General features: G+C 42.5%; 1 protein-coding gene across 4 annotated transcripts in view; it reads left to right on the forward strand.

The window, feature by feature from the left end:
* Positions 1-19,324, forward strand: part of LOC1273907 (lachesin) — an 80,996-nt gene that overhangs the window by 50,998 nt on the left and 10,674 nt on the right. For all 4 annotated transcript variants that reach the window (XM_061642838.1, XM_061642840.1, XM_312941.5 and 1 more), the window contains 3 exons: positions 12,794-12,922; positions 14,358-14,562; positions 15,111-15,259. In XM_061642838.1, the coding sequence (XP_061498822.1) occupies positions 12,794-12,922; positions 14,358-14,562; positions 15,111-15,259 (483 nt within the window). The remainder of the gene's footprint in view (positions 1-12,793; positions 12,923-14,357; positions 14,563-15,110; positions 15,260-19,324) is intronic.

Below are 19,324 nucleotides of genomic sequence, written 5' to 3' on the forward strand. Positions count from 1 at the left end.
TTTACCATTTCTGCAAGTCCCGACAGCGTCGTCTAGAGGACATAACTTGGGCCACGCACGCTGGGTGGAATGCTAATGGAGTGGCTATAATGCGATTATTATAATCATCATAATTTAATCATCATCGTGCCATTGCTCCGAGCTATGACGTGCAATGCAGTGTACTTTGTCATTTTCGCAGGTGAACGTTGCACAATGTGTTGGGTTGCTTTTGGTATTGGGTTGCAAGCGCAGCTAACATGTGAACATGTGAAGTAAGTAAGGTAATACTGCGTCATTATACATCATTAAAACACAGGTTGGAGATATTTTTTTTATATTTTGGTGGCTTGGATACACCAAACAACACATTCAGGAACCATCATTAAAATCGACGATGTGCTTCTCAAGCTGTTAAGCCCTATGAGCGTTGGCAGAATAGTGTTGAACAAATGTTGGCTTTAAAGTGGCATTATGGGATAGATTGCTGAGGAATTGAACCTGAAAGTGATCTTTGTGAAATATGATGAGGGACAGCTCGTGTGTATTATATACGCACCAATCTAAAATCGGTATTATGGTGTTTTTTCAGCCTACATTATGATTGGAAAAGATCGGTAGAAGTTAATTAACCGAATATTTTTATACAGGTTCGCAAAAAAAGCCACAAGAAAAGATCTTATTTTTTGCAGTTGTCAAGCTCTGAATTACAAACTTTTTCCAAATTTAACAAATTTGATAGCTTTTCGTCACGGTCGTGGCCACGCATTCATTAAGCTCAATGGTAAATGTCTCGTTAGTAAAACTTTTCATGAGCTTCAATTTTTTGATTGATCATAGAGCATTATACTGAAAGTGTTATGTCATGCTAAAATAGTGCGAATATTTTGCTTACCTACTTGCTGAAAAATATAGTTCGCTCCTTGGAGCCTTCCAGCAAGACGTCAGAATACAAAAAAATCGGTTAAATTATATCGAAATTAGATACTCATCTGTAAACCATAATATACCTGTCGCTCAAAAGCTCAATGTGTTCAGTAATGAGGGTTTGTTTACAATTTCGGGCTGTTGATTATTATCATTACATACAATGTTATGTGTATTAGTGCGCACTAGGTACGTTTTGTTATCGCTGTGGATGAGAGACGATATAAATTTGGCTTTTTTTTATCGAACAACAACATGTTGCTTTAAGGCAACGAGTGAATTTTCTACGAACCAACAAATGGAACACAAATGATTAACACACTCCTGTCTGTTTATATTGGTTGATAGCGTTCAGGCATATGCCATAAGTGTAATTAAAGACATTGAAATGTTTCCGATTTCGTTCGCCCTTTCAAGTGCACATTAATGAAATCAAATGCCTGATCAAACACAGTATAATGATACTGGGAAAGCTTAGAAAACCAAGATTGGAACCTAGTGACAGCAACAATAACCTGCGATGCATAAAATCTGCCACCATAACATTCGTTTGCCAAGCATTTTACTGTCCCTGTCCTTGCACTCTGTTATCACTGTTATAACAGCGATTCTTGCAACAGAATGTTTAGTTTTTGTATGCCTGTTTTTCCATCGCAAAAGTCGTGTTTGCTTTTCGCGCTATACTGACGGCATGCAACAAATCGTTCCGATCGGACAAGTATTGCACATTTTTCTCCTTCAGATGAATTCCGGTTCGAAGCTATTTTAAACGCTCCTCTCCTTGCGCTCGGTAAGCGGCTGGGATGTTTCCCTCGAAATGCATTTTGTAAGTGAATAAATAAATGCCTCCCTCCTTCTCAACCCTTTTCTGATTTGCACACTGTAAGCTCTTGTCGCAGCAAAGGTTGATAGCAAACATTTTTGTACTCTGTAAACGTATATGTGTGTGTGTGTTTGCTTGTGAGACAGTGTCGCTTCCTTTCATGTAATATGTCAACGCGAATGTTCTTGCGCCTGGCGGGGCTTGAGTGGCATAGCGGGAAAGCATACCCCATTCGTTAGCGGAACCGGAAACATAAATACAACATTAAACTGTCGCACAAAGATGGGCGGGGATCGGAGACATGTATGCGCGTGTGTGTGTGTGTGTGTATGTGTGGGGCAAACGTGAGCGAATGGCTCATTCAAAAGAAAACTACTAATAAGTGTCACTTTGACGAACATTTAGTACCGAAACGCACTACACTTGCATGGCACCGCCCCGATGGAGACGCCCAGTACTGTGCAAAAATGATGTGCTGTTTTTATGTTTGGTTCGGTGCAGCGCGAAAGAAAGGAAGGGGGAGACCACGGTGGAGCACGGGTGAAAAATATTCGCATAATTTATGTTTAATGTCGTGGGAAAATAAGATTAAATGTCGTCGTCTTGGTGGGTTGCCTGCTTTCCGTGCGCTGTGTGCCCTGTGTACGAAGATGCCCATTTACCAGCGCGAGGGCAAGGGAGTGTTAGCGCAAGCCGTGGCAAAACAATGATAAAAGCGACTCCCAACTGTAAACCTGCTTCCCTTCTCTGCGCTGGCACTTCGAAAGAGAGCATAGGAAGGCTGTTTCATTTTTCGGTGTTGCTGTACGTGTTACGCGTGTGTGTGTGTGTCTGTTAATTCCATTTTCTTTCGTTAACGCAAGAAGGCACTCATGCGAGTCGTTCACACACAAACACACACACCGAGCACAAACACACATGTATGCATCGGCAGCAGCAAAAGTGTGCAGCGCCAGAGCATTAGCACTGCCAAGTCGGGCTTACGCGCGGGCAGAGCGAAGGTGCATGATGATCCGGTGTGCTTTCTTTCGCGCACGGCAACCGGAGGTCTGCGAAACGTGCGGCATAATGTGCGCGAGCGAGTAGCCGGGAAAAAGGATTTCATTGTTTTCAGTGTTTCAGCATGGGTTGAGCAGCTTCTGCTGCTACCGGTGGCTTATGACTTGGTTCCTGTCTTTTATGTTACCACCTTCGCACCCGTTCGCACCCGCTCGCCTACTCTCAGCCGCTCCGCTTCCATCCGCGAGCTTGACATCGCGGCATTTTTTAAGACTGTTGTGTCCTTTTTTGCAACCACCCGAAACGAACCACCTGTGCAAAGCTTTTCCTTGACAGGTTTGTTTCTTCTTCCCTTTTTGTTATACCTTTGCTACCTTCCTGTCGCTGCCTGTCTCTACAAACTGTTCCTTCCTTTGCCGTGGCTCTCGTTCTGCGAACCTATATTGTCAAAATGACACACACACACACACACACGCTCGGATACACACAATCACACACGTACACGTACACATTTTCGAGGCGAACATTTTATCCTTAATGTGACCCCACCACACGGCTCATGTTTCCTCCGTTTGCACTGTCCCTGCAAACGGTGGCACGTCTGGGAAGCGCGGCATCCGTATGTTGCCTGGTTTTATGTGCACGAAATGGTGCAAGACTAGAGAATGCAATATTTTAGCAACACCACCCGGTGTTGGCGCTACCCTTTTGGCGCCCGTGTTTCACTCCCCTTTTTTCTCGTTTGAATGTCACGCACAGAGTGTGTGTGTGTGTGTGTGTTTTTTTGTTTTACTTCACACTCTAAATTCATAAAACGATTCAAGTGCGTAGTTTTGCATACCCCTGAGTGTGTATATTATTTTCCTACTGCTTTTGTGCCCTTTTGCTTGCAATATGTTTGATGTTTAAGTACCATTTCTATGAATCCAAAGATTGTATGTTCAACGGCACAATTGGAAGTGAGCTGTATGGATAGAAGGTATACGATTTGAAAAACAAATTCGGAAATTTAGAAGAAAATAAAGTTCTTAAAAAAAACCCCTAGTAAAAACCCGCTATATTCCTGATATTTAGGTATCGTGGTACAGTCGTCAACTCGTACGACTTAACAACATACCCGTCATGGGTTCAAGCCCTAAATGAACCGTGTCGCCATACGTACTGGCTATCCTGCTACGGGGAGGGCAATCAATAAATCATCGAAAGCCAAGCCCACAAGTGGTGGTACAGGCCTTGAGCGATAACGGTTGTTGAGCCAAAGAAGAATAAAAAGAATAAGTTCTTGTCTGTTTTTCCTGTAAATGACTATTTCATTATAAATCAATATATTTTTCTGGGTAAATTTTGTCATAAATGGTGTTAGAAACTGCCTCAGAAAAATTGAACAAAATGAATTTATTAGGTTGGCACTACAGATGCACCAAAAAATTAGTTTATTTTTATTCTCTTTTATCGCTTATTAACTCTTTGATATTTACTTGCTATTGCCCCGTTTACGTGGTTTCCTTGCCTTTTTATCTCTTTCCGCACGCACAAAACATCGCCTTGGCTGACAGTCCGTTGGAACCTTATAACAGTTTCCAACAAATGGTAATACACAAAACATAGCCAACAGCCATAGGTCTAAAACTAGCTAAAGATCATTAAAATCGTCATTCAACTATTCACAACTCCATTCCACTGCGGAAAGCTCATTTGTAAAAAAAATGCTTACAGGGTTTCCCACGATTTATTGGTTGGTTCCCATCAATTTTTGGTGGGTTCCCATGTTTGTTTGGTGCGTTCCTACGGTTTTTTGGTCGTTTCCCAGAATTTTTTGGTGCAATTGTATTGATATCCAATCGAAAAATACCAATAAATTATGGGAACGAACCAAAAATCTATGGGATACGACCAAAAAATCGTGGGAACGCACCAAAAAATCATGGGAACTGACCAATAAATCGTGGGAAACCCTGTATTGTGGATTCGACTGTAGCTTAAAAACATCCAGCATTGCCCACTTTCAAGCACGCATCATGTAAATTTCACTCCTATTGACGGTAGTATACAAATATGTAATGAACCATAATGTTATTATTTTATTTTATTTCAACCAATACATCCAACAAGTAGAACACAGTTTGCCGTACAGAGTGCTATACATTCCTCGTAATGTGTGCTTATCTATAATTTTTATTAACAATTTCGTACAATTGAGTGTGAAAGAAACAGTAAAAAAGTATGTCTACATTTCCGGAACACTTTTTGCAATGCAATGCACTTACACCTGCCAACACCTGTTCGTCGACACCACCACGAACCCATCATGATCACGAACACGCTCAACAGTCACATCTCTTCTCAGCGTTCTACCACCGTGCCGTAACAATCACCACTGGCAAAAGGCGAGGCGAAGTGTGATACCATCCTGAGTGAATTATTCAATTTATTTCGTAAGGACATGATTTACTCGCCTGTGCTCGCATCCACCCGCACGGCGGAGTGGTGTGAAGTGCGGCCTGTGGGGCGCAGGTTGTTGCACAGAATGAAGGAGTGAAAATCGCGTTGCCGAAGAATCGCGACGAACGGAAGCCTTGTTTCGTGGTCGAAAGCAGGTGAAAGCAGAAAGACAATGGAATCATCCGGCCTGGAATCGGATTTCAGTGGAAGGGGTAGAGCGTGCGTTGGGCTTTTGGGCTGGTGGACGAGGTGCGAGAAAAACGACAGGATAAGCATAATGTACACATTTGCATAACAAATGTACGGCAGCCGCGCGTGTACTTTCCTTTGCAGGTGGGGTTGGGCTTTCACCACCAGCCGTCGTCGGTTGGTACGCAGCTGAAAAATGAAATGTATCCTGTGCTAATATTTGACGTGATCTTTACCGTGTGTCGGTGTGCACGGTTGGGCATGGGCCGTACTGGATTAGATGTGAATATATTCTTTGCCGTGGTGTAATCGCGATTGCTTGGCGCACCACGTCCTTGTACATGGTGCTCTCCTGTCCGCCGGTATTCATTTCTGAGCGCGAGAAGACAAACGGTCCGTGTCTGGGTGACATTAAGTGATACTCTGCATACTGTGTGGTTTGCTGATGGACTGACAGATTTATGGAGAGCGCTGGCATTAGAAAAGCGCGAAGAGTTTCAAAGGAGTCCTTTTCGAATTATTTCATACGAGACAGAATTATACTTACTTGGCTCTATTTGTTTATTTTTTATAGTGTTTCCGCATTTCGAGGAAATAAACGGTCAAAATGTAGTCATGTTAATGGTATATGTTATATGTTTCATACACATATGCTTGATGCTTAAGTTACAGTGCTGTTCGAGTCTATTTGCAGACTTTCTTCATTGTAAATATGTAATAAAAATGCCTTTCAAATGATGAGAAGCGTTTCCGGAAGCAAATAATTAGATGCCAACATCGAATTCATTCATCGATTGTTGCTTGTTTCCCCATGCAAATATAACATATATTTTTTCCTTGTCAAAATGAACATATTGTTGTGTTTCTTGTGAAGAAAGTTGCAAGAAATGACTATAATATCAATGTTAATCAAACGAATAAATTCCTGCACGCCGTAATAATAATAATTTCATGAGCCGTACAGTTCCATGAATTACGAATTGACGTATTCGTTAGCCTTTCACTGGCGAACTGAATAACTAGAAATTTTCATTTTTCAATCATTTTAATTTTATGATGAATCTCTCGCCCATATTTCCCAACAATTACTTCACTGCATTCAATACACACGCGGCTTCAACGAGGAGGGACGAATAATTAATTTCATGCCCTTCGCTACGTGGAACGATTCCGCTTATGATTTATTGTGCGCCTGGAAGTTTGCTACCGTTTTTTCGCTTTCACCCGGCCCAGACAGGCACGGACTGTCTTAGCAGTGTTTTCCACTTGAGCTTAAGCCCTGGAAAACAATTTCCCACCCGCCGTGAGTCATCCATTGATTAATGTGTTCTAGCTACCGGGCTAGCTCGCTCTAAACAGGCACGAAATGGGGGCCGATCCTTTGCTCCCTTTCACTGTCACTATTACCTTGCTCCTTTTGCAATGCAAAGGAAAAGGAAAGGACAGAGATGGAATGAAGAGCTGAGGGTGCGGGAAGTATATTTATATTACCCCACCCGCACGAACCATTCGCGAGAAACGCGCACGTACAGCGGATTCCCCGTTCCATTGAACGGGCGGGGGGAAATGGTTTATTAAATCAGTCTTCATCCCGGCGAAAGGTATCCTCTGCCCACTGAGAAGGCCTCATGACACTTTCTCATTATCTGGCCACCCGCTTTCTGTGCCATGACAAAAAAACAACACAAACACACACACTCCAGCAACGACCCAGATGACAGTGATTTCTTCGTGTTCCCTCCGGTCAGTTTTTATGAGCTTCGGTCGCGTCGTAAAATATAATACCCTCTCTCAGGGCGGTGGTTTGCGGTCGTTTGGCGGTGGCTGAACCGGACCGAGAGGGTGCCGTCGTTGCGGAAGTGCAAAGCACAGTTAAATGCTGGCTCGAATGCTGTGATGCAGCTGGGAATGGGAAAGAGCAGGAAGAGCATCACCAGCGGGACAGAAAGGCTGAGTGGCAAAGGGAAGATTGTTTTCTACGGGCGCAGATTTCCGCGCAGGAGGTTGATTTTCCGGTTCAGATTTCATGACTCTCGATCGGCAGCCGCGTACTCACTGGGGGGGGGGGGGGGGGCTTTTTTATCTCACCATAAACATCAACCGCGAGAATATGAAGCGGGCTTATCGTTCGAGAAAGCAAACTGCCAGCACCGGTCAGTCTTCACCTGACGCACGGGCACGGATGGAACGAGGATTGAAAAGGCACGAGGATGCACGTAATAAATTAGTGAAAAATGGAACCTCCAGTAGCCTTGGCGGTGGGAAAGATAAAGATAATTCAAGCTGCACAACACTTAAGATAAAAAATATACAAAAAATAAAGAGTGTTTGCGTGTTCGAGGAGGATACAGCAAACGGTAAGACTGAAGCTTGACGGTTTGCTGAAAGAGACGGAAACATATTACCATTTTTTCCGTCCATCACGCCTAGCCGTGAGCAAGCCATACTCAACTTTTCTTGCCCCACTATTCCATTTTTAGCGCAACTTTTAACCGCCCGGGCGAATGATTGAAGATTCTTCAGAAATTGGTTCGGTCGGTATCAACGCAGGGTCGGGGTGGATGGTTTTCTCGGTTTTAATATCCGGACCAATTTGATGATGCTTTCACGATGCAGCAGCAACAGCAGCAGCAGAAGCATCACTTTCCCTGTGTCTCGCCGGTGAGCTGGTGCATGAACCGACAAATGATCCGGAAAACTGAACCCAATCTAGGGAGAAAATGAAGGCTCCCAAGCTTCCGGACGTGCAGCGGGATGTTTAGTTGATCGTTTTTTTTGCCTTTCGATTTTGTTTATTACGGAGCGACTTTTTTGATTGTCTCGCCGTACGTCCATTAAAACCACTACCCTCGGTTAAGCGTTGCGGCACTTCAAAGCGGCCTTTCTTTTGTGTGCCGTGCGCTGTGATCCGCCACATGATGTGAGATTGGTGGTCGTATCTTAGGAGCGTGAGCACTTTTGCGCTTCAAAACCGGCACGGTTCTTTTGTTGTGATCGCCATGCTACAGTGTGATAGGTGAAGTTTATTAAAATGCAATTATGTACGTACGTACGTAGTAAAAAAAATGGCAGCGGTTATCTATCCGGCTCAACATCGCAAGCTTTAATTCCATTTCGTTAAAGACCCATAGCTGTATTGGCAGATTTAATGTAAAAAACTGATGACAGTTATCATTGGTATTGCTGCAAAGTGTTTCACAATGGCTTTAAAACCATGCATTGAACGGTCGTTGAAAATTTTATTAAACATGTTTTTAGATTGATTAATGGCATACCTACAATACAGAACTTATTATAAACCACATTATCAGCTACAGACACATTGTAACACACTTCGAAAAACCAAATCACACTAAGGCAACACATTCATTATAACATATCGGCAAATCAATCCATACCATAGCATCATACCCAGGCCATACCGTTCATAGAAAAACCCATTGTTACACACTAATCGAAAACAACCGAAATGCGCAACATAGGCAATTCAAGCATTACTGCAGCAAAGTAGACGAACTGAGAACGCATAGCAACATATTGCTAAAAGCGCAGCGTTGGCAAAGATCGACGTACGCACCTTTGGCTTTGGCTCTTTTGGCTAGCTAGAACAGTTGAAACTTTCCAGAACCTTCGCAGAAAAACACGAAATGCGCAGCATAGGCAGATAATGGCAGACACCTCACTCCGATACAATGTACAAATTGCACTTCATATCAATAACCTTTAACTGGAACAAAAACACATTCTATAAATAAAACCAACTCCGACCGTGGCAAGCCAGATTCGTTCGGACTGTCAGAATATGACTATGCCCATCCCATCCATCTATCGACATATCATTTAAAGAGTTTAGTTATGTCCCCCTACCTAAGGTAGGGTCTCTAAACTCTAACGTTTTTGGTAAGGGAAACCCCTTCAGGGTTTCTATGATCACCTGGACGATCTAGAGTCGAAAAGTCCGGTTCGAAAAATCTCGGTAGTCGATGTAGCTGTTGTACGATGATCAAATTACATGGTGACCGTAACTATCTCCTAACTGGCTACAGATTTATTTTTAAAATAATAGTATAAATTGACCTTTGCATGGAACACGGATCGTTTCAATGTAAATATTTGTGCAAAGTCGAAGGTTAAAGGTATGCAAGATGATAAATTTAAGACATTTGAAAACTAGTGTTGGTAAAACAGTAAAATACTGTTTTTTTTAATTGGTAAAAGCAAAGTGAGTTTATTATACAGGATGGCTTATCCCAAACAATTTGACAGCCGTGCTGTAGAAAAATGAAAACGAAATGACAGAAGGGGATTCGATCATTTGTTGATGTATGCGTGTGAATTCCAATGGTTGTTTTGGTGTCGTAGTGTGGGTAAAAAACTACGTATCACAATCGAATCCCCTCCTGTCATTCGTTTGTCCAATATGGCCTTCTCGCAAAACCTATAAAACCTATAAGTATAGTTCCTATACCCACTTTGGGTAAAAGGCTGGTTGGTATATTTAAAAACAAAGAAGAAAAACACTACGTATAGTGGATAAATGTTTGAAAAGAAAAACTAGACGTATAATATTTTTTGCCAAAACTCGATTCTATGTATCTCCATACCCAGAGCACAAAAAAGACCAAATTAAACTCAGCGACAGCTCCACCGTGCTGCATTTCGCCGCCGGATAGAGTAGATAAAATATTGGACAATGATTCACTTTCCACTGATTCATTTTCCCGTCACTTAGCCAGCGAAATCTCATCGAAACATCGACCGGGCCCATGTTCATTCACGCTCTGCCATAGTTTCACCAACAAGCAAGATGGGTTTCCTGAAACAAACTTCAGCTCACTCTCTTCGAAACAGACTTGCACTTTATGAAACTTTGCTTCCGTTCGGACTCGGCGCGTGTTCCGTTGTCTTGCTTCAAGTTTTCAACCGAGCAAGCTCATACCTAGTGTCCCGTGCAAGTACGGTTGAGCCTTCCCAAGGCTGCAACGCTAACGAACGAAGAGCATCATCGAGTGTGTGTGTGCCAAAGTTCCAACTGCTTCGGTGCGAAAGTTCGGTGCACCAGTGTTGCACCGGAAGGGTCGTTTAGTTCTCTATAAAACCACAGCCACGGTAGCCCATACTGCGTCCCAGTGCCACTGACCGAAATGTTTGTTTCTTTGTTTGTTTTGCTGTGAAAAATTATCCTCGTAAATTCAAACCCCTCCCCCCTGCCCATGGCGCCGTTTCGGAGAGTGAAAGTTGCTTAAAACCGAGCCCCGCCGCAAAACTAAAACCCAAAACGTGTGTGCCAAAAATCGGTTCCAAGAATGGAGTAGTGGGTGGAACGACGGAACGACGGTAGTTTAGGAGCTTTCGCTTTGCGGCGCTGACGGGTACGAGTGTTTATTTGCCTCCTGCTTCCGCTGCTTGCTTCACCACTTCCATGCCTTAAGCCACCGAGCAGATGGTTTTTCGCTAAAGGTAAAGCTCTCGAGGGGTATCTTTATAAACGAGACGTAAAATAAACCCAACAAACCCACGTGACTCATCCTACCGATGGCAGAAGTTTCAGCAGCAAGCTTCGCACAGCGTGGGGGATAGGAAATCGATATCGATTGCTGTTCGTGTGTGCCCCGAAGGCGATTCTCCCGCCACTTAAATGACCACTTTCTACGAAGGACGGTTGATGATTGGATTCTTCCATCCCGAGCGCCGACATGGGGAGCCCTTGTTGGACCCCGGTAGCTTCTTGCGAATGTGTTTCCATAAATGTGACAATATCCGTGTGATTACGGCATCCGGCAAACAAGGGAAGGCTAGTTTTTAACCGAAGCTTCAGCCGTATCTACAATGATTGCGTGCTGCGTAGATGTTGCTGCTGAGGCGGTGTGAAAAGCATTTGGTCTTTTGGTTGTTGCCTCCCTCCGCCGGCCCTTCCAACCGTTGGGCTGCACCTTGTTGCTCGCCGGTGGCTGATGTTGCCGGTGAAGATGTGTCGGTTTTTACGACCTGTTTGCTGTAACCATAATGGGTCGAGTGAGATGTTTTCTTTTCCCGTGCCTTTTTGTCGATTGCAATCACTAACATGCTTCGAAATGTTTATGGGATGTTTAAAGCTTTTTTGTTTCACTATTGGTTCAAAATTTGATTACATGCACTGCAAACTTTAAACGTTTACATTTGTTGAATTCTCTTATTGTGTTGTGCAAATGCTCCTAAAGTTATGCAACTTGCTTATTAGAGCGTTAAGTGTTGTCATTTTACAGTGTTATGAACAATTCCCTACGATTTTTATATCTAATTATCTAAGTTTAAAACAACGCTTTGATCTTTCCACATTTGCAAATTTTTGCCCTTCTTCGTTACTAAATTCCCAACCTATACGCATCAGTGCAAAGCGCGAGCAAACCTTTTGTCTTGAATCGGATTTTAAATTACCCATTTTGGTGGTTTCTTGTCTATAAATTAACCGAAATGCATTGCCTCACCGGTTACGGGATTGCACCATAAATTGCATTCGATTTGCAGTTAAGCCGGAATGTGGATTGCATTGCGTCACACACACACGTCCCTCTCGTTCGGATTTAACCCGTTCACAATCCTCTCATGGCCATTTCGCCATATGAAGAAAAACACAATGCCACACAGAAACCACAACGAGCGTGCAAACCCATCCTGAAGCGAAGTACATTTCGATTGACTGGTGGCAAGGGCTGCTCACTATTACCCATCCTTCGCTGTACGTGTGTACCCTCGGTGAAGTATGACCTGCACCACTGTCCATGAGCGATGACGAAGACAAACACACGTGCACACAGACACCACACCAGAAGCTTAAAAAACCCCTTTTTCGCAGGAACCACGCCAGGCCTTCTGTTGCACTTGCCAGGACCGTCAATCTTTCGAACCCGACCGATGCTACCGGTGCACTTCCCATTCTCATTGTCGTTTATCGTTCGCTCTAGGGGTCGCCGGGCACGGTTGTTACAAAATCCCATTAAAGTTCCAATTACATAAATTTATACCCGCGAATGAATGTACTCTTCAGCAATTGGATTCAGGAAGGAAGGGTTCTTCATGTGTGTGGTTATGTTCATGTGTTTCATTGGATATTCAAGAGCCATTGACCAGCTCCATTCCGGTTTGGCTTCCTGGTCCAATCAAAGCTGGGTGAAGGGGAACAATTATTCGCTCGCTGTCTGCCGGGTCGTCCCCTCTCTCTCTCTCTCTCGCTCTTAGTGGGATAGCTAGCAAGAAGCTCGAAAAGTCAGTTCCATTTTTTCCGTGAATAGTTTGGCACTTCCCGCACAGCTTGTACACGGACTCACAGGAGTGGAGTGTTTTACATTGCGAAAGAATAAAACGGGAGTTTTAATTGTGATTGACCATTAGTTGCTTGCCATGTATTCTAATTCCTGCCTTACCATTTCTCTTCCCATCTTTCCCGCGCATTAGTGGAGGCATACAACGGTACCCATCTACATCTGCCCAAGCTGGAGCGAAGACAAATGGGTGCGTATCTGTGCATCGCGTCCAACGATGTTCCGCCTGCCGTTAGCAAACGTGTTTCATTGAGTGTTCACTGTAAGTACAATGCGAATCTGCAAGAAGTCCGTTTTTTTAACAACGATGCCAACCAACTTTGAACGGAACCGTAACGTGAACAAAATAAAATCGATTCCAAATGCTTCTAGGTTCTAGCGGGAAAAAGGGTATTTCTAAAGCGCGTTCGACCTTAAGGCCAGGAAGGCCACTGCCATCAGTATTTCTAAGACTTTCAAACGTGACGAAATATTATTTGTGTTTATTAGAATTACTTCAAGTAAATCCAGTTAATAAAAATCGATTCTATCAAGAGCAATGCACAATGAAATTATTTTAAAATTATGCTAAACTGTTGATAGAACTGTTTCAACCTCAAAACAGCATTTACATATTTTCATTAACTTCATTATCGAAAGCTAAATAAAGGCAGTTGAGGTTTTGGAGTATTGAATGATGTAAGCTCAAACTGGAAGCTAAACATCATCAAGTCGATAGCTTTCCCACATTCAATTTAAATATTAGACTCAACGGAGTAAGAAGTAGCAGTAAAACCCATGGAGAGCTATAAATGTTTGGTTTGATAAAAGTTGAACAACACATTGGTTCGGTACATAACTTACACGTCGTACGCGTTGGTTTTCATTTCGCAACACAATTTATTCAAAAATTCTTTTATTTCTTCATTTATTTCGAAAGTTTTCATTTTGTCATTATTGTAAAACAAATAAAAACGGTGAAGAAAAGCTTTACCAATATCTTTTAATTGCCAGTACCTTTAAACATCGTTTAACCTTTTAACGACGCTTAGAATATTTTGCACAAACGAGCCTCATTTGTATGTCATAGCTTGAAGGGTGCAATAAAATGCTTAAATTATGAGATTTACTCGAACTTGAAACCTTTCGGTAAAATAAAGCTTTGTGCGACAAACTACGCCAGTAACGCACCTGCTTAATGAAATTCAATCCGTGACACGCGCAGCACGACCCTGGAATGTGTTTTAACGACACGTGATGTTAGCTATTTTGGTCGAGACTCGCATCATCGTACCCGTTGCCAGCACATGTAACGTTCTTTGCTAGACCTTTATCATAGTGTAATCCTTTTCCAACGAAGTGCAAATATAATGAAATATTCCAAAAGTACGAAATGTTTCAAATGCATGTTCTTCGAAAACGCATCACATAGTACGCTATCGATACCTGAGTACTTGGAATGTAATACAATCAATTCCACCAATGCAATGATATGATCAACTATGCGCTATGCCATCGACCATTTGCGTATTAATCTCCTTTCGTCCCAGCTTTCAGAACCGTTCACAAAAGCAACTTGTTTCGATTATCTTTTTCGAGAAAGCGTTAAATGAAAAAGTCCGTTCCCAGTTGGTTCGGCATATTTTGGTGTATGATTGAAAAATTGATTTGTAACTTACATTCTACCGCTTCTACTTGTAACTTACCACCATCACCAGTTGCACCATCGGTACGACCTACGAGCCAGCTGCTGGGAGCACCGCTCGGCTCGGACGTGCAGCTCGAATGCACGGTAGAAGCTTCGCCCATGCCGGTGTCCTACTGGCTGAAGGGAGGCCGCGTTCTGCCGAACAGCTTCGCCGGTGCAGCGAACGGCAACTACGAGCAACCGGGACTGAGCCGGCCGGAAATGCTGCTGGACGGGTAAGTGACGGACCTAACCTAAACACACACACACATACATCATCCAACGAGGTTGAAAACGGCCCCTTGGTCCTTGAAACGTAATTTTCTCGAACGGTTTGTTTTTCGCTGAAAGGGTAGTACGGGCTATTGATTGATTTTTCCCGAGTTGTTTCCCGGAAACCCCGAGAGGCATTCGTTGCGATTCGTGTAATGATGGAGTTTTGTAGCAAAAAAATGAAACAACTATCCTTTTGTTTACAGGTTCATGTGACCAGTTGTCTTAAAGTGGATTGTCATATGGAAAGTGTTTTGCATTTTTGTGTTCATGTTTTATAATACATAATATTGCCTTGCCAGAAAGACAATTCACTTTAGCAACAACAGCTAGCGAAATGTTTGAATTACATGAAACCGCCCAATTTGTCACGAGTTCGTTTTCTACGCTTGTTTGTTTCCAGTTAATAAGTGCATCGTGTCGCTTGGGCAGCGCTGTAAAATCAATTAGCGATTCCGGTGCTCCAGTTCCAGTACTAATTTGTTCACTTCTCTTCGGTTTTGTTCCGCAGGCCCAAGTACGGCATCACCGAGGATCGGCACGGCTTTCGCACCAACATGCGGCTGGTGGTGCGATCGTTTTCACCGGCTGACGTCGGGACGTATCACTGTGTCAGCACCAACTCGCTAGGCCGCGCCGATGGCACCATGAGACTGTACGGTAAGTATTCGTGTGTGTTCTACAGCACCCAAAACGTATGGAATGGCCGGGCAAGCCGTTGTTGCAGGATTTGTGATCGTTTTCTCATTTCGAAGCTCATTACCTGAATCGGTCTGTCGTCAGCGAATAAGGTTGGAAAGGAGTTTCCTTACCTTACCCAATCTTTTCTCATGCCATCTTGCCTGGTTTTGCTTACCTTTTTATTGCCTTTTTCCTATCCCAGTGGTGAACAACTCATTCGCATTATACACATGTAAGCGTGCGTTTCAAGCAGTTGGTTGTGTTGTTCCACAAAATGTTACTTTTTTGTCCCCGTTGTATAAGACGTAGCCTTCATTGTAGAAAACATCCAATTCCGCTCAAAGGCACGAGCTTGCCAACCACTGCAGCGTTATCGGACACGAAACGCTCACCGTCAGCATGATCGGTGGGAGAAAATTGCAACCACATTAAATGATCAAATTTTGCAATTTTCCACTCCGAAAAGTGCCCCATGCTTGCAGTACCCATGCACAGAAGGAAATGTTCGAGTTGATTGTTTTTCGCTTATTTCGTTCACTCCTCTTTTGTTGCTGTTCACCCTTTCCTTCGTGCTAGTAATTTCGACCGTACCGTGCCTCGGCTGGCACGGGGGGTCCCTAGGTTTACGATTATCGCTGTTTAATGGCGAAACCTGTTGTCTCGTTACGAGCTTGCGGAGAAGTAAATTGATTGTTCACCTTCGTTTCCTCCGGCCACCGTGTCCATTCGTGTCCGGGTGCAGCATGTTTCGTGTTCCTCGGGAAACCCCCGGGCTGGCCGGTTGGCTGATTTCATGCTGTGCTGATAGCACAACTGCAAGCTGCAGGCAATTATGGTGGGATTTTGGCGTTGTTTTCCGCACTTTTGTAGCGCTGCCGGGTTCTGCCACCGCAGGCGGGATGGAAAACAATTTCCTCGATGGGTTTGCCGCGGAGTGATGGAACAGAAATTACAAATTAATATCGTACGTGTGGGGAAAGTGTGTTTGCTTTTTTGCTGATTTTTTATTGCAAGCCAGACTAAAGGTTCTTATGACCTAGTTTTTGTTTAATAGTACGTCCTTTTTTAATTCTGGCAGCGTTCTTTTGAATAATGCTAAAAACGATTGATACAGCAAACTGAAGAAAGAAAAATGCTGAACTGTTTGATTGTTTAAAGTTGTTCAAAGAAGAGTCAATACTTAGGTCTCATAATATAACTGGTTACTATTCTAATGATGTTTGTTTGTACTAGTGTAAAAGCACACAAATTGAACACGAATTAAATGATCCTGTGGCAATTACTTGATCCCTATGTTCGAAGCATATCCTAGAGAATATTTGATACATTTGAGATTACTCGTTGACTTGCATTTGATATGTTTATATGTTGGTGTAGAAGAGCCAAATACTTTCTCTACGTAGAAAAATGTGTGATGAATCATTCTTTTGAACTCTATCACCATAACATAATCCATCCCAATCACGCTTTTTTATTATTTTGTTTAACATGATGTATAGTTTAATAAATCATTTTTTAAACACATAGATTTTTCCTTTGAAAATCGAGTGATGTAATTAACACATATCAATAGTTCATAATCCAGTCAAGTGATAACAAGTAACGCTATATGCTAGGAAGGATTTTCGATTAATCTACCATTTTGATGAAATAATAATCTATTTTATTTCACTTCCATCCTCCAGCAATACGCTTTTAATCCCTATCCAGCTACTATGGATTTCTATTATTGGATTCATAGATTCTTGGAACACAGGGAATGGATTTTAATCGAATGATGCAATCACAGTTGAATCTGGTTCATTTTGAAAGATTCAGACTGAGAGTAAGTGTACCTACACAGCATTGTGTCATTAAAATCAATTCTTCAAATTTTTCACCTGCTTCATGAGGAGCTCTTGATATCATGATATAACATTCAAAAACTTATTAAATTTCAATATTTAGAACATGTTTTGTACTGCAATTTTGTATGTTTAGTTTTTGAAATAAATTATTTATAACGTACCGTTTTATTTGTTGTTCAATTTAATGTGCAATTTTGAAGCATCGTCGAATAGAACGAACATCATCAAAACACATATTAATTTTGTGTTTCAGTGTGTTTCAGTTTTGTGACCATGGTTTTTTCGAATTTGTTTTATATTTTTGAAAACGAGTGCATATGTTTTCATAACATACTGTTTTGCTAAAAGTCATTCATAAAGTATAAACTTGACAAAATTGGTGTACTTCTATTACAGAACGTTAAACAAAGCTTCAACCGCCAAAGAATATGGTGTATTCGAATTAATAAAACATAATATACATTCCCATGTGTCATCATATAATGTCAGTTGTTCCTTCCTTGGACAACGTCATTTGCTTTAACCCACATAAACACACTCAAAATCACCATCAAACTATCAAAAATGCCATCATTCCAAAAATGCGACTGATGCGTGGAAGTGATGATACTGTGATATCCTTCCATGTAGTCATTCTGTACGTTTTAATTTGCATTCAATCACTGTTCCTCCTTTGAATTCATTTCCATTTTCTCGGAATCTCCCAAAACCAGCTCCAATCGATCGCCGCTGGCTATTTGCTAAGCGCTGAGATTGCACCGTCCCAGCATCCACGCTGCCCATCCGCTGCCTGTCAATATGTATATTAATTAACTTTCCCCACCAAACAAGACAAACAGCGGTTTCACGCGCTTCAGCGCTTCAAATTTTCTCCCCAGTGCCCAGTATGGGACGCCTCATGAATTATGACATTTTGAAGTTTAGTTAATTTCGTTGCTCGATTCTACCGTCCTTTAACCCCCAACCACATCCCTTCCCCTTTGAGCAGGGCTTGCAAATTAATGCACTGTAGACTGCACCACGATGCAATCACGATGACGGGCTGAATGTTAAATGTAGCGTTGGCAGAGGGGAAAAAACTTCGCTCAGTCAGTCAGATTATTAGATTAATGCAGTGCCAGCTGACAGGCGTGCCGAAACTGTGGCTCATCCATTCGCTGCGCCAGGAAAAATGTGCAAGCAAGCGAACGAACGGACGGTCATCAGCATTTATCATGAATAAATTAATTATGTGTTTACGCTCCCCCCAACCGAAATGTGTCATGCAATTTTCGTTGTGTTGATCCTTATTGCAAAAGGTTTAGCGTGGGGTGGAATCGTTTCAGCGGGTCAGTAATGAAGAGAATGCTTTCACTTAGATGAATTGCCCGGGTAAGAAGATGGGGAAAGGAAACGTCAGGAAAGGGATTGAAAAGACGATGGGATGTTTCGTGCTGTGGCTGGGAAACGTGGCAAGAATGCTTCCCATTCTGCATTCCTTTTCTATTCACCTACCGTGCATCTTTGTTGCAAAAGGCTACAGTGTGGCACGACCTGGACTGATGGAAATGTATCATTAGTTAGTTGATATTTTCAGCAGCTTACAACTATTTTATAATAAATTCCTATTTTGAAACTATAAAATATGAAAAGCTCAATGTGTATGTCTCAAAACTATCAGCAAGGGACACTTTCACTAAAAATGTTCACATGAATTACTTTAGTGTATCAATGTACATCCAGAATATCCAGTTAAGTAAAAAATATGATCGCACTATTAATAAAAAAAGAAAAAAGAGAGGACAACAAAATAACAAACTAGTGCAGACGAGTGAAACGAGAATTGTATGCACAATCATCCCCTCCCAACGCGTGACAGTAAAGCATGAAAAATACGACAATCACTGCGATGGGCGTAACTCCCCTTTGCATCTTAGCGTTGGGTCGTATTTTTTCATCTCAGTAAGATGGCACTGTCCACCCTAGGAAGTGCAAAAACTCCCTCCCTCTACCCGAACACACCTACATCCGGATATTCTCGGCACGACGCCACGACGGAGGACAACTAAAAGGAAAGCCTTTATTTTTCTCGATTTACGTTCACTTCCACCACTTCCCGAAGGACGGCAAAGGGGTAAAAGACGTGACGAGTGTCCTGGTTCATGGGAAAGTAAAGCGAAGCAATGCAATAGTGAGCGGTAAAAATGTATCACAATAT

Source organism: Anopheles gambiae, chromosome 2 (genome assembly GCF_943734735.2).
Source record: "Anopheles gambiae chromosome 2, idAnoGambNW_F1_1, whole genome shotgun sequence".
NCBI classification, from domain to species: Eukaryota; Metazoa; Arthropoda; class Insecta; order Diptera; family Culicidae; genus Anopheles; species Anopheles gambiae.